General features: G+C 38.2%; 1 protein-coding gene across 1 annotated transcript; it reads right to left on the bottom strand.

Annotated features, from left to right (window-relative positions):
* Nucleotides 1–1,249: 1,249 nt before the first annotated feature.
* Nucleotides 1,250–2,675, bottom strand: LOC140948610 (substance-K receptor-like). The gene has a single exon (XM_073397876.1). It carries the CDS (start codon nt 2,598–2,600, stop codon nt 1,578–1,580), a length of 1,023 nt encoding a protein of 340 aa, XP_073253977.1. The 5' UTR covers nt 2,601–2,675; the 3' UTR covers nt 1,250–1,577.
* Nucleotides 2,676–16,582: the final 13,907 nt, after the last annotated feature.

The following is a 16,582-nucleotide window of genomic DNA, read 5'->3' as shown; positions in this document are numbered from 1 at the left end:
GTTTGCTTGCAGTTTAGTTTTATATTGGTCACCTTGAGAAAAGTTTCCCGGAGAGCATCATGTAAAGCTCTGAGATGGGACAAAGTTATTACGATTCGCAGAGTCTGCATCTTCCAATATCGTATTGCATTCTCGTTTCATTTCAGCTAAACGGATCAATCACCCTGATCCGGGCTGAGACAGAGAGGTACGATATTGTTTACTTTTCTAAGGTGACCACTAAGTCTTTGGCCTCGGGAACAGGCTCTTCGGAGTCAAATGAATTAGGTGAGAGCAAAATTGCCGGTGAACTCTGACCCGGGCCAAGCTTAGTTTTTTTCTGGTGTGAAAGCAAGGCTAAGGTGATCCGCCGACCGTGTGACTCTACATCCGGGAACTTGAATAAGACGAGCGTAAGAGAAAAGTCCAGAGGTGTTTATCTGGCAATAGGCTGAGTTTTTCCGAGTTATTCGATGATTTTTCGCCTATGTTAAACGAGAGAAGATAATGCGTGGTTGTGGATAGTCTTATCAGTGCTGCGAAAGTGTGTGATGTGTGTGATTTCCGCATGGTGTTGACAGGTATGTGATCGTGTGGTTGAACTGCGGTTTGGCCAAAATATTCTGTGCCAGCCACTAATATTGTTTCGTCGGTGTTTAGCTTAACTGATTGTACATTGGAGAAGCGACTCTCGACTCAGGAAAATTGGATCTAGGTCTAGTTTTAGCGTACTCCGATGGAGGTGAACCATAAGCCGATTTTTGCAGATAAGAAAGTGATAATTTGTGCACTACGTTTCACTCAGTTTGTTGTCTATTCCATGCGGAATCCTGTTGTTTATCGAACCGCGAGAAAAGAAGTGTTTTGCGAACTATTTAAGTTGTTATGTAAGCCTTAACCGGGCACTCTTTCGCTGCAGTTCACTCAACGTAAAAATTTCTAGACTGAAAGGACACCGGTTTGAAACTTCGCGAAGCCAGTTTACTGAAGAAATGTTCTAAAATTTGCGTCATTTTAAATTTGGACTCGTTGGAATGCTTCTAGGGACCACTAACTTACTGCCCGGCGTCAGATAAAGGTTTTTAATCGGTCTTTGAATGATTTTTGTTGTTTTGAATTGCCAAGTAGTAGATAGTAAATGAATTGATATTTTTGCTAACCCGGTTTTCAAAAATCCAGGTATACTTGTAATTATTATTATTATATATTTTTTCTGAGGCTGTTACTTATTGTGCCAGGGTCACGTCCGACGTCCCTGGTGGTTGTTGCTATATGACACCCAAACTGTCATAATATTAATAATATTGAATAATAATAATGATGATAATAATAATTATATAATAATAAACGTAAGATAAAATAGAATATTAACAAGAAAATGTGAAAAGAAAATTGAAAAGGGAGAATTCTCTGTCAAAATTCATGTACGGTTATGTCATGAAGCAAGCATGTCCTGCGGCTTTTTTTGGCATAAAGGTAAAACGATAAGTCAGGTAAAATTATTTACAACTAAAGATGCAACGTATTTCCAATTATGCACAAGGCACGCGGAGGAATAAACCCATGTCAAATACTATTAATATACATTGTTTCTATCCTCACAAGTTGCTGTTTGGTACAATACGCCTGTCTCTGCAACATAGGCAAGGTCCACAAGTAAAACAGGCGAACAGGTTTCGCAAAGCACTCGAGAATCGTGAACTATAAGCAAAAAGAATTATGGGATTAACTATTGTGCTTAAGGAGGGAAAAATGTAGAAAAACAAACTAACAAAAATCATGCACGAATCTTTACTAAAACGCGAAGATGTAAATAGCTTTTGGAGTACAATATGTACGCAAAGTGGAGTCCAGCAGATGAAAAAGGCACTCACAATCCATACAAACACTTTCATGACAGTTTTGTTCTGTTGCGTGTTTCTTATTCGTATTCTTGTGTGTTCCTCTTCTTCAGCCTCTACTGGTCTTGTATGTCTCAAGCATTTCATGATTCTTGAATAGAGGATAATCGTGGAAATAAGTGGAACACAGTAGAATACTGCAAATCCTACCACGTAAAAGATAAATTGCTTCTTCTTGCCCCAAGAAGCGAAACTCCGACAATACGTTTGATAATTTTCTTGAATAATTTGAATAGACGATGCATATGGTGAAGCTATTGATAGTGCAAACACCCAAGTGAATAATTGGAGAGCTGTTCTGAGTCTCGCTGTGACTAAAATAGACTTAAACGGGAGCACGATAGCTATGTATCTGTCTACAACGATTAGTAACAGGCTTTGAACTGAGACAGCCTGAGACACAGCTCTGAAATAAAGGCCCAGTTTACAAATAAAGACAGCCGTTGAGCCGTCTATCGCAGGTTTGCTGTATTGGACTCCTTCAGTTGCATAGAGGGGCCAATTTGTGGAGGATGATAGAAGATCAGAAATCTCCATGTTGACTATGAAATAGTTCGTGCTTGTCTTTAAGGTGGGGCTTTGTAGAAAAGTTAGTATCACCAGGGTGTTGCCGACGAATGCCACAATACTAACAACTGAAATAGTGGATGTAAGTATGGTGGAATCTAAGGAAGAACATTCCGAAAGGTGCTCAAAACCATAGGAACTGGAGTTATTCATGCTTCCTTTCTGGTTTATGACCGTCCGCTGGCCACTGATCAGGATGACGTCCCTCTTAAGTTTGTATGAAACGATCGACCTGTAAACGAAGAAGGTGCTTGATGAGCTTTTGAATCTTCTAATCACCTTGAATCAAAACGTGTTTCATGATGGAAGTATTTGATTCAACAAGGAAAAAAAGGTGGAAACTCTTGATACCTGATACTTGGAGGGTAATAAAATAATGCTGGATTTATGCGGCTTCATGTGATAATGTACAATACCGCGCTGAAATATTATACAAGCCACTATTTTAATCCCTCCACGTATCAGGTATCAATAGTTTCTACTTTCTTTTCCTTGTTAAATCAAATGCTTCTGTCATCCGGTTGAAGGACGTCACTGATTGCTGATTTTCAGTGTCACGCCATCCAAAAATAGATCAAAAATAAAAATCAAAACCATTCGACAGATTATAAGTCCAGAATCTGGGAAATGAAAGGAGGTAAATATACAAAGACCTTCGCCAAGATTTGGGTCGAAGGAATAAGTCGTATACGAGATATCCGAGGAAATGGTTTACGCAAATTTATAGAGCTTTGTATGGAGACGCCATGCATGCTGGAGTTCATCCGGATGAGCTCCAACATGGCGGACGGAAACCAACAGAAAAATCTGTTACCGAGTTTTGATACAAAAGCGTGAATTTACTCCTAGAGGAACGCATAAACATTAAAGTAATACTTTTTCTTGAACTGTTTAGATAGCAAAATTCCTTGAAAAAAGTCTCTTTTTTAACCTAAATGACAGCTCTCTTGGCCGTCATGTAAATGCTGCGTCACGCAAAAGCTTAGAAATTCAAGCGTACTCTATTAGAAAACCAAGAACCCTTTTGAAGCGAAAATTTGTTTGAAAATTAGTTTTCAGCTGCTCTAATACACCATGAAAGTAAAATCTCAGTAGACTCAATAGTTTTGTAGTTTGAATTTTAGTGACATCATGTGAAAACCAACAATAAGCTTCTGAATCTTCTAATCACCTTGAGTTTCAAACGTCCTTCAAGCTTCTGATATTAAGCTTCTGAATCTTTTTCCCCTCCTTAAGTCAAGGAGGGGAAAATGTAGAAAAACAAACTAACAAAAATCATGCATGAATCTTAAGTAAAACGCGAAGATGTAAAAAGCTTTTGGAGTACAATTTGTGGGCAAAGTGGCGTCCAACAGATGCAAAGGGCACTCACCGTGAATCCATACAAACACTTTCTTAACAGTTTTGTTCTGTTGCATGCTTCTCATTCTTATACATAGTATACAAAACCGCGCCATATAATATACAAGCAATATTTAAAAACCTTGCCATTTCTTTTTTTTCCGCTCCCTTACTGGTTGCAAGTGATGTAATAACAATAATTTATTTAAAATGACGAATTATCTATTCTAAGTTTTTAAGTATGTGAATAGTAGTGCAGCTGAACAATTACCCCTTTAGAAATTTTCATTCTGATAGGGTATTTACTGAGTTTTTGATACAGCATGTCTTAATTTTCGAGTTGCTGTCCCCTTAGGCTATACTGATACATGACTACATTTTTCACAGCCTTTAACGCACAGTCATTAATCCCATAACCTTGACAATGTTGGTCTCTAGCTTACGATTCTCAAGCCCATTGCGCGACAAAAAATGCTTTTGGTTTGTTGTTTTAATTGTTAACCATGCCTTTGTTGAAGAAACAGACGTTAAGCAAAAAGCAATTTGTGAGAAAGCACTTCAATATTTACTAATGCGATAGAATAGAATATCTACTTGATGCAACTCATGTTGGAGAGAGCCTTCTCCTTCTAGTTAAAAAAAAGTCGAACAAGCATTTAATTTTAGAAAGCAGGACTTTGGCGCTCAATTTCGGTAGATACGTTTTTTTTTTATTTTTTTATTTCCTACATCCTTTTAGCCGGAAAGTGTAAGTTGTTAATGAACTTAAAAGAACTTTGATGGATGACCCTAAAACAAATACAAATGATTTCAATATTGACTCGTTTTAAAATTGATAAGTTATAAAGAAAATTCAAGTCACGTTTTAAGCTTGGTAATTAATAGACGTCCTTTTTTTAAAACAGCTTTATATGAAAGAGTTTTGAGTTAGAGAAAATAAATCGTGTAGTGACGTGTACATTTTATGTGCCATTTTTGCCAGTTTGATACTCGCTCACTAAAAATGGTGCAACGGTCCGACCCCGTCCACGAGAAATTACATTTTTTCACATTACACAGGGCAAATTTCCCAATCAAGACCAAAAAATCAATGAAATTGGAGCGAAGTGTTGCCTTTAGCAAGCGTCATGATTATGTATACCTAATAGGTTTTACTGCAGTCCCACCTTTAAATGTTATTTGTGGCACTACTCTGGTGAGTTCGTCATTACATTAGAGCATTCGGAACTATTTGCGGCTTTCCGATCGTTTTGAACTCCTTCAGAGCAATTTCGTATTGCAGACAAAATAGGGTTCTCAATAGATTTTTCTGGATTTACGAGATTCATCTTCTTTGAAGGCCAGGATTATGGGTCACATTTGAAGGACAGATTCTGTATTGAACGCATGCACGAGATCCAAGTGGAATGTCGAAAATAACTATAATCGGGATTGGGCAAAAGTTTGGGTCCGGATCAGATGAAGGGATTGAATAGAACTATTGGAGACCCTGATGTAACAACACAAAGAATTCCATCAAGAATTGAAATTGCTCTGGTAAAGAAAATTCAATTTCTGTAAAAAGTTTCGCACTTTGTTAAGGAAATATCGTATTAGTGACATCAACTCTTACTAGCATTTCAAAAGGGAAATTAGCGTGCACGCAAATTCAATTTCCAAGTGTACTTCGATTATTTTCAACTGTATTATTAAAGGATCATTCTCAACAAACAAGTTTCAAGACATTTTAAATGGGTTTTTTGGCTAAGGGTTAAGGCAGTTTCTCGACGAACCTCTGGTGTTGTTTAACTATAACAAAAGAATATTCAACATTGATTAAAATATAGTTTTTACCGAATAATAGAGTTTTGAGGAGTGACTGTTTTTTTTTAACGTTTGGTTTAATATTGTGAGTTTTTAAAGTTTTATCACACCTTATTGTGAAAGGTTATTTTACCGGCACTCGGCGTAAGGAAGGTCTCCTAAGTTTCAGTTACTTTGCGTGTTTTTAATTCTATTACGCTCTAAAATTACAGAGTCTTAATGAATATTGTTTGCATACACGTGCTTTCTTTAAAGATACATGCAAGTCTGGATATTTGAAAAGCCTGTTTCCTTTCATAACAGCGCGCGAATCCAAGTTTAAAAAATTATAATTACGTCAGCGTGAGAATTAGTGGAAGAAGTGGCCTTGCTACTGACTGAAACGATTGTTTTCGCTATATATTTTCGTCTTTAAAATGAGTAATGATAGGGTTCGTCTAATCTTAATCAAGTATACAATAGGTGTTTCAGGTCACACATACCTTCGTGCTGTTAAAACTCCTTAGGAAACCCTCTTTAATTCAGGGCTAAACGTACATGATTTGTGTTATTTGGAATTACCCTCGTGTACCGAGCACAATGTAGAAAAAGGAACGTGCGAAGAGCAGGCCGGTAGAATAGTAATACGTGATACAATTGGACGTTGCTTAAGATGCATAATATTCGTCATTCGGGGAGTATAAAAGTAATGAAAATGAAAAATTATTGACATTTTGGCAACTACAAAATAACAAAGGGAGTATAATATCAGAAATAGTTTTTTTTTAATAGAATCAGTTCGAACTGACACGATAACCTTAAAGTTCGTATTTTAAATGTATGCAATTTAATTTCATTAAAACTTCTTATTGGCTGACAAGACAGGCGTTAGTAGCCCGAGAACAGATAATAATGGGTTAAAGGAAAAATATTAATATATTATACATTCTGTAAAATCAGCAACATAAGAAGCTTAAGAAAAACATTTATAACATAACATAACATAAACTTTATTTATACTGGAATTTTAGAGTAGCTAACAAAGCTAACATCTTCGAGCTGACACAGCCACTACATGAAAATAATATGCAAATATATATTATATATATACATTAAATGCATTATTATATGTATACATTAAATGCATTATAAGTAATAATAATAAAATAATATTATTATTAATAATAATAAGAACATAAAAGAAAAGAAAAGAAAATATTTTTTACAATTTATGTTATGTAATATGTACATTTTCCACTGACTGGAATTAATCATGTCCGAATTCTGAAGGGAAAACTCGGCTCAAAGAGTGTTTTCCCATGTATGGACAACGTGACTCAGGCGCTTCAATGGTACATTATAACTGTGACGTATAGTTTAGCTTAATATTCAAAAAAGTATTGTTCTCACTCATTGCTTTCTTATAATTCAGGGCGTCACACAGATAATAGTTTTGAAATGCGTCAAGCCTCTATCCCTCGTTTCTACATGAGCAACTAAAGAGTAGTGATTTTATTAGCACAGGTGAGTATGATGTATGCCAGAAAGTAACTTCACGCTCTATTCCGTATACGCCTTCACATCGATGATAAAAGTGCTACCCTAGATTTTCGAGGTACATTATTGTTTAAGGGTAAAGCAGGGTGCCCCAAGATCAATTCAAGGTTATGAGAAACACAATAACAATAACAATAACAATAACACTAACAATAACAATATACAATAACAATATATACAGCTAGTAATAGTTGACACTCAGCTGCCTCCGCTCTATATATTGTCGGGCTATAGTATTCTTGCTCGTTGTGTAGCTCTTTGAAATATACCGATTTCATAATGAAGATGTTCACACATATTATTCCATACAATAGGTGAGATAAATTCAGGAAACGCAAAGTTCCATGCACAGTTTCGGTTCGATTTACACATTCTCAGTTACGAGAATAGCTTATTCTATAAAACCATAAGAAAAGATTTAATGAGAAGTTTAATTTTTCTCTATTTCTATTTCACTTTTTACAATTAGTTCATTTTATTTGCCGGAAAGTAAGCCTTAGAAATTAAAAGGACGTTTGATCAAATCACGCTCGCGCATTCTAGTCTTATTTTAAACTTTATAGTGGAGGGACATCTGTGAGCAGGGAATAAGTCAGCACAGAATTTGATGGTCGGCAAATTTCTGTAATCGTCCATCGTTCTGCTAGTGATAAGCTAGCCGTTAAATCATTCACTCGTCTTGCTTGTTTGGGGCCGAGTCTAAGAAAGACTCAAAGAAAGAGAGAGAGTGTCTGGCAAGGTTTCCAATCAAAGATTTCTGAACTCGTGTCTGGCAAAACTCACTTGGTGTTAAAATATACACTGTTATACGCACCTTATAACTTCATCTGCGCTTAACGAGTGTCTTTTGGTACATAACTTTCATAACAACTGCTCCACAAAATGTCACTGATAACACGTAACGCAGAAGAGTATCGAAGTATGACTGCACAATTAATGTCACAAAATCTACCTATTGTAAGCTTTTTGTGTTTTACGTCATCCTAACACTTCGTACTTGCGGGCGCAAACAATAGAAACGTCATCATTACCTACCGATTCCTCGCGGCCCCTATTCGAGCAAATCGAGATTTTTTCTATATTGACTGTACTAGTAATAGTTGACACTACAGCTGCCCCCGCTCTGTATATTGTCGGTCAATAGCATTCTTTCTCGTTGTGTAGCTCTTTGAAATGTACCGATTCATGGGAAGATTTTCACACGGCTGATATTCCATACAATAGGTGAGATAAATACAAGGAAGAAGAAACGCAAGGTTCCATGCACAGTTTCAGGTCTATTTACACAGCTTTGATCAAAACATTTTCAGTTTCCAGAATAGTTTGTTCTAAACCACAAGAAAAGATTTAATTAGAATTTTGAAGTTTTCGCTATTTCTCTTTCACTTTTTACATTCAGTTCATTTTATTTGCCGGAAAGGAAGCCTTAGAAATTAAAAGGACGTTTGATCAATTCACACTCGTGCATTCTAGTCTTGTTTTATTCTTTATAGCGGAAGGACATCTGTGAGCAGGGAATAAGTCAGCACAGAATTTGATGGTCGTCGAATTTCTGTAATCGTCCATAGTTCTGCTAGTGATAAGCTAGCCGTTGAATCCGTTCACTCGTCTTGCTTGTTTTGGGCCGGGTCTTGTTCCGGTCAAATAGAGAGAAAGAGGGTCTGGCAAGGTTCAGCTGAAGGTTTCCAATCAAAGATTTGTGAACTCGTGTCTGGCAAACTCACTTAGTGTTAAAATATACACTGTTCTACGCACCTTATGACTTCATCTGCGCTTAACGAGTGTCTTTTGGTCCATATATAACTTTCATAACAATGTCATTGATAACACGTAACGCAAAAGAGTATCGAAGTATGACTGCCCAATTTTTTTTATAGATTTTTTCCATATTAACTGTATGACTGTATATTTCATCTGTAAGTACTTTCCTTAATATACGCGCGAGTTACTGGAGTGCCTCCTCGGGATTTCGCCTTCTGTGCGAAATCCCTGTGGGGGCAATAAGAATATATCTCAGACCCGTTTGAAATGTTGCACTGAAGTGCAATGTTGGTCTTTGGCAAAGCAACAGCACACCTTCGTTTGAAGTAAAACTAATCGCCGAAGAGCTTTCCTTGATACACAGCAGAACAATTGACTTGGTAAACTCCGTGCCGATAATCTCTTGTAGAAGAGTGCTGTCTTTACTTTTTTATGATAGTTCGACGTGAATGAAATCGAACTCTCTGAAAAGGAATTTTTTAATCACGAAAGCGGTCATACAATGCATGTATTTTTTTACAATACGCATATTGTGTTCGCGTAACTTATAATTATCATAATGGTTACGTAATTATTTGTTGGTTATCTAAATCATGACTTATGATGTGCAATAACCATGAGCCCCGATAGATTTCTCTCTTTTTGTGTTCTTGTAAGCTGTTTTAATTTCTTCCTTATCATAAAAACTGTATACAGTCACACCTGAATTTTACATGACCAATGAAGAACCCTCAGGTGCCATCGAGATGGTGATTCAGCCTGGTGAGAGTAAATAAATGTGTAAACAGAAACAAAAGATGCTGCGGAGTCAAGGAGCTTTCAGCAGCTGTTATTTCCGCCTTTGATGTTTGTCGGGTTTCATGAGCAGTCTCCTCTTTTGACTATGTCTTGATCATATAATTTTAAACTTAAGATAGATCAAAAAGCCAAATTTCTGTGCAAATGTTAGTTTTAATTGTCTTGTCCTCCTCCAGACGCCCTGAAAAAATATATATTCCCGGACATTTGCCAAAACCCGAGCAATAGCTCAATAATAATAGTCCAAGGGAATTCTTTAGAAAAACACTACGTGATCAGAGCCGTAGCTGGCGGAGAGGCAAGGGGGGCAGCTGCCCTCCTCGGACCTGTTGAGATAGACACATCAAGTCTGTGGATGGCATGGATTTGTTTTCTTTAGACTCAGTTATTTTGATTATAGTGACTTGCAATTGTTTGCCATTTTCATATTCGAGGTCGATTTTTCGGAGACATATCTCATGACAAGTGCTGAAAATAGCGTTTCGGGGCCTCCAAATTGAAAATTTTCTGGGGGAGGACACCCCCAGAACCCCCTACAAGGTTCGTGCCTTCGGCCCTAGAAATAATGTGCCCCGTTACAAAAAACCTAGCTACGGCCCTGTTGATGTTTAAATCTGATCAGAGCAGGGTAAAATTTAAATTAGGTCGTTAACGCCTTTTCGTGGAGTTAAAGATCGTATCTGGCCATTTTTCTTTGCGTAAAACCTCTTAACGGTAAATTTTACACCTTTAATGAATTTGTTTTCCTAGCTCGTGATAAAATTAACTTTTTATATATGTTGCTGACCGCGTCCAGTTTTCGTTTAGCCCATAATCATCTGTTTTCGAGTTTAACGCTTGGCTTCTTAAGCCACTAATGAGTAAATATGATTAAATTACTTCGAATTTCATGCATTTTAATGACACTTGCAATAACAACAACACCTTCAAAAAATTTTATTACCTCTTCCCCGCCCCTACCCTCTCCTCCCCGCTCACTTTTCCATTGAAAGCGATAATTTTGAGATCACCATGCGCGAGGCCCAATCCAGAAACGCCTTCCAGAACAAAGTGGCTTGCGCGCACTCAGTGAAAAGATATACGATGGTATGATCTGCTGGACAAAAAAAAGCAGCGTGGGGAGTCTTCTTTCTTCATTTTGAATAATAAGCTCTTAGTGCACAGAATATTGTGAATAAAGTGTACTGGAACACTTTTATCGGCTAAGGTTTTGTTGATAGAGACATTGAGATTGGTTTAAACAGGACCATTACTCCTTTACTGTGAGTTGTACCGTGGCTAGCTACAACTTTCCCTCCCCATGCACTCGGCCTCCCATCGTTTTATAGTTTCCGTTGAAGAGTAAGTTTCTTGGAGGAAAATAATATCCGATCGTTGCAGGTGCAACCATCGAAAAACCTGTCGTCTTTTTCTAGAACTGTTTAGCCCTCTTACATTCAGTGTCAATAGCTTATGTGACATATTTATTGCTCAATTGTAAAATGAAATAGTTTCCCTTGCATGTGTGGCACAATCCATAGACAAAAGTATAAATTTATATGGCCTGGATCGCTTCCCCTTTAGGGAAGGAAAGCAAAATTGACTGCGCATATATTAAGACGAAACAAAAAAGAAAACAAAAACAGGAACATTCGAACAAAAACTCCATAACTTACCTCTGAATTTGAGCCGCGTTGACTGACTGCGCATCGAGCTAATTTGGTTTGCAAAGCACACTACTGGCCCCTTGCTTGGCCCCTTGGCGGCTTTTAATACTGGGTACCGCTTTTTCCTCATTTCTTCTACTTCCTTAGGAAAGTCGTCGGAAATTCCAAGATTGCAGCCTTTCGTTAGGTTTTTGATGAATGATTGAACAAACTCTTCGTCGTGGAAGCTGGAAAGCTTGACAATAATCGGTCGTGGCTTGGAATTCGTACTGCCAGAAGATACTCGACGAGCTGATACCCTTTGCACTGTATCGAACTGAATACTTTCCTCGTCCTTTTTAGGGATCTTTAAGTCGGTACGTAAAAATTTTCTCAATAAATCTTTTGTGTCTTCGTTCGATTCATGCTCGCGTTCTTTTATTCCACAGAATTTCAAATTACCTCTGCGGCTGTGACACTCTAAAAGGGGCACCCAACGGCAATTTTCGGAAAATATCTGTTCGGAAGACGATTTGACATCTAGAATTTTCGGAACATTTCTTGTAAAATTTCTTGCTTGCCTGCCTCTCCTAGCGTTTTCGAACATTTTCAAAATGGTATAATTACCCATTTTTAACGGATTTTTACCCTAAAAAAGGCCACCTTGGATTTTTTTTGAGCCTTTTCCTGGCTGAAATTTTCGAAAATGTAAGTTTTGATCCCTATAATTTTCGGACCACTAGACTTTCAGCTAGGAAATCCAAACAGATGAAAAGTTTTTAGGGGATAAAAATATGCCTATATCTACCCTTTAAATACTAAAATACGTTCAACAATGCTATGTTAAGTGGTTTTGAACTATATCGTCGTTGGGTGCCCCTGACTCTAATTTGATATGACGGCGCTGCAATTTAGCGAGTTCACGTTGGACGCGTTGAAGTGAAGCTTCAGTGGTCTTCTCAGGGGCACCCAACGACTGTTTTCTGTAAAATATCTGTTCGGAGAAGCAAATATTGCCTAGAATTTTCTATTACTTGACAATGCAATGTTATCTAACTTCCGAGGCTTTCTTGCCTGCTTTTTCTGTTCATCTTCGAGGGCTTTAACTCGGCTCTTGTAGGTTTCAAATTCGTCTGTTAACTTTAATAGTCTATCAAGCTTCTCATCAATTTCAACGAGACGAGTATTTGTTGACTTGCATTTTGGGCAGTCATGGCTGTCGTCCTCGAAGACATCCTCGTCTGTTTGTGAGCTTCCGTCGCGTGTACTTTTCATTTTCCTTTCTTTGAGCGCTTCGCAGGATATTTTTGGTTTGTTTTTAGGCATTACTGAATAATTATTTTGTGAGAAATGGCGATATTCGGGACCAAGGCGGCGGAGCAGTTTTAACAGAGCGATTGAAACACGTCCGTCATGGTCGGCTTCGACACCAGTCTCCGGAATATAATGAAGTTAGGACCAAAAGAGTGGACACAAGGATAGAAGATCATCAAGCGAAGACAGTGACAACTCTGGAAATGAGCTGCCCTTGGATCCAGAATCGAGAGAAGAAAGACGAGGAGGAGGTGTTGAAGTATGGTCCCCTACGCTGGGAGCGTAAACTACAGCTTTCAAAGGATACAGGATCACACAATATAACATCATAATATGTGTCTTAGGAGGATGGTCTAGTCTATGGAGGGGTCCCTTAGCAATTCAAATTATTAGGAACCAAATGCAAAGAGGCGTTAAAGAGAATGCAGAGACCTATCATCTCGAGTCGTTTACAGAGGGTGTGAATGGGGTTAACCGACTAGCGACAAAGGGCAAAAAATATTACCGACTGCCGACAAAACGCGAAAAAAATTACCGACTACCGACAGGAAAATTATTAACCGACTACCGACATGGACCGACATTATGTATATTTTTTTTAAAAAGAAGAGTATATTGTATTTTTCCTACCTTTCTAGGAAGTAACCCAAGATACCACGTCACAAGTCTTTTTACAAATCAGTACCACAAATCGAGGATATTGAAATCGGCTTGCAGAGCGTATATGCCAAAAATTTCTACAACCCGCCTAGTCCTAAACATTATATGCGACAAATGCTTAAATTAATCCTCAAAGAAAATTCTTTCCCGTTCAGTGGAAAGCTCTACCTCCAAACCCACCGTACCGCGATGGGCACAAAGACAGCAGTTTCCTCTGCCAACATTTTCATGTCATATATTGAAACACAAAAGCTAAGCAGCTAAACCGTCTTTAAACCAGGCATCGTAACTTTCTTTCTTCGAAGAAGCAAACTTGCATGATCCTACTACTAAATTCACCACCGAAATTCACTGAGACAATGTTTTTAGACACAGCCTGAATACAAAGGCACAAGATTAAACGAAAAAGTTATCCTTGATGTAAATACTACGGACACCGTCCAGCACACATTTTGCGGCTTGTCACCCACCGATTTGTCAAAAGAGTTTGAGGAAACTGTTTCAAAATTCATGCAAAAGAACGCTTGATGCATGGTTGATGATGTACAGAGGCTATCAACCCAATTTGAAAGACAAATTGCAATCAGAAATAAATGAAACTCACAGAAACCGAAGTCCGCGCTCCTGAAACAAAACCGAGCAAGGAAGGGAAAGAAATGTTGCCTTTCTTGACACAATAGGGAACTTAAGAACCACGACGAAGTTCACGACGACGACGTCTGTTGACTGGGAAAAGACTGGAACGAGAACGTCAGTTTCGGCAGGAAAAAGGAAACTTAAGATGCAATCGGTCGGTAGGTCGACGACGACGACACTGAATGTAAACACAAATGTAAAACTGTGATGTTCGTTCGCAACAAAGTTTTTCGCAATGGCGTCTTTTAAAACAATGCAAGGTCTAATTTTTAAGCCGTACGTCTAATTTCATTGACGAAGGAGAATTTTTTTGTGTTGTCTGACTTTTTCGAGTGGTAAAACACCTGCTTTCCGCACAAAGATTATTCAACTTTCAACCTGAATGAGATGACCGAGTCCGAGTGTCTGTCAGAGTTTAGATTTGGAAAAAGAGACATTTTGATGTGATAGCTGTTTTCCATATAAAGTTTATTTCCCCTATATTAAAGATATATGATTTGCCTTACCTAAATACGTACAAATAAATTTCTCACTTACGAGTTCGCTCGCTCGGCCTCCACAGCTGTTGTCATTCTTCGAAGTAAAAACAATTCATTATAGTATACTTTTAGTCTTCATAGCCAATAACATCACGGCTTAACTGACAGACGACCAATAACGTCGCGACGTAATTGACCAATCAGATCAATAACCAGAGTATAATAATATCAACTGACGTAATACAGCTCACTTTGACTCTGAAGATGACTACCGCACAGGTTGTCGAAACGTCAGTCACTGTCAACAACAACAGTCCTATTCAGGACCACGTTCACCCGGACGATCAAACTCAACCTACTTTTGAAACGACTCCTGGGTTCAAACCTTTCACAGTACACTTTTAGTCGAATTTTCAATCAACATCGCTTGTTACGAGAAAAAATCAACGATACCTGGATTTACGAGGATAAGAAAAAAACAAAGGACTTCAAAAATCGCTTAAAACAGTGGATTTATGCACCTATCAATGTAAAAGCCGGCGGGGGGGGAAGGCAGGGTATTGGGTGGGGATTTGCTCGTCTTTGTTGGCCCTAGGGTAGGGCATTTGACTGATCTTGCTCTCCCAGGGGAGGGGATATTTGAATCTTTCTTCGCCCGACGTGGAGATATTTGACTGCCGACTTGGGCGAAAAAGACTGCCACGAAACATCTGTTTCCCACTTCCTTGCTTCACGCATGCGCCGTACGGTTTGAAAAGATCAGGAAGTCATGGAGGCCAATGAGAACAAGAGAAGGCTGAGTGAATTTCTCTGTTTTGTCTTCAAATTTCGTTTGTTTTAGCGTGTTTTTGATCAATTGAACCTCTTAAGATACTGTGGAATCAATTTTTTAATTTTTTAATTTTTTAATTTTTTAAATTTTTTTTTTTTAATTTCATTTTTTTTTTTTAACGAAGACTAGTGAGCAGCACAAAGGAAGACTTCTTGTAGTTGTAAGCTTTTTCGTTTATTTCCGACGCGTTTCGTCTCTTACTGAGACTTCTTCAGGGAATGAATACAACTAGCAAAGAACAGCATATATAACACGTTGTGTGCGTAAGTAAAACTTCCGGTGGAAGTGAATAATAACTTAACTATGTTGTAAACGGGCGTTGCAAGAAACGCCTTGATACATATGTTATTGCGTGTTGCTATATTTGTTTGGGGGCCATACGATTAGCGCTAATCGTATGGCCCCCAAACAAATATAGCAACACGCAATAACATATGTATCAAGGCGTTTCTTGCAACGCCCGTTTACAGCATAGTTAAGTTATTATTCACTTCCACCGGAAGTTTTACTTACGCACACAACGTGTTATATATGCTGTTCTTTGCTAGTTGTATTCATTCCCTGAAGAAGTCTCAGTAAGAGACGAAACGCGTCGGAAATAAACGAAAAAGCTTACAACTACAAGAAGTCTTCCTTTGTGCTGCTCACTAGTCTTCGTTAAAAAACTGTTTTGCAAGTACAATTGATTAGTGTATGGCTCATTCGCTGTAATCTGTGTAAACTTACGAAACTGACTCTTTTTGTACCCTTTACTAAGAACGGTATATTTAAACTTACAAAATGTGGACTTTCTCCTAAAGGTTTATGTATTTTACGCAGTGTAACACGGATTATGGTTAAAACGTATATAATTGCAGCTGTCACAGGAACATGTATCTTTGGTGATGCAGCAACGTTTATAGAAGATTGCAGAGTTTTATTTGGAGATATTTTTATTGTGCCTTTCTTGGGTTCTGCCTTGGGATTGACAGCAATGTGCAGCCTAGGGTGGGGAAATTTGGTTGCATTTGACTGGAATGATTTGCCCGTGGGCAGGGAATTTGATTGCAAATTTTCGAAAAAAGTCGAATCTCCACCCTACGCTCTGCCTCCCTCCCCGCCGGCATTACATTGATAGGTGCATTATACCTGCTGAAGCTTGTGGATTGCAGGACGACGTGATTGTACTTTGTTAGGCGTCGTCGACGACACCACGACGACGAAATTTACTGGTCGCGCTTGCGCAGTACACTGTAACTCACTTCTGGTCGTAAAAGAAGCTTTAATGGAAAAGTGGAATCTCGCAGAAAACCAACCGCTACTTTGCTAATTTTTTAAAGAACTACCCCTTATTTGCTGAAAGAAAGGAAA

This window comes from Porites lutea, chromosome 9, assembly GCF_958299795.1.
Source record: "Porites lutea chromosome 9, jaPorLute2.1, whole genome shotgun sequence".
NCBI classification, from domain to species: Eukaryota; Metazoa; Cnidaria; class Anthozoa; order Scleractinia; family Poritidae; genus Porites; species Porites lutea.
The sequence above is the reverse complement of the archived record's forward strand: the minus strand, read 5'-3'. Positions and strand labels throughout refer to the sequence as shown.

Bases quoted from the DNA above. Each gene is read 5' to 3' on its own strand.
- LOC140948610 (XM_073397876.1), bottom strand. From the start codon at position 2,600: ATGAATAACTCCAGTTCCTATGGTTTTGAGCACCTTTCGGAATGTTCT.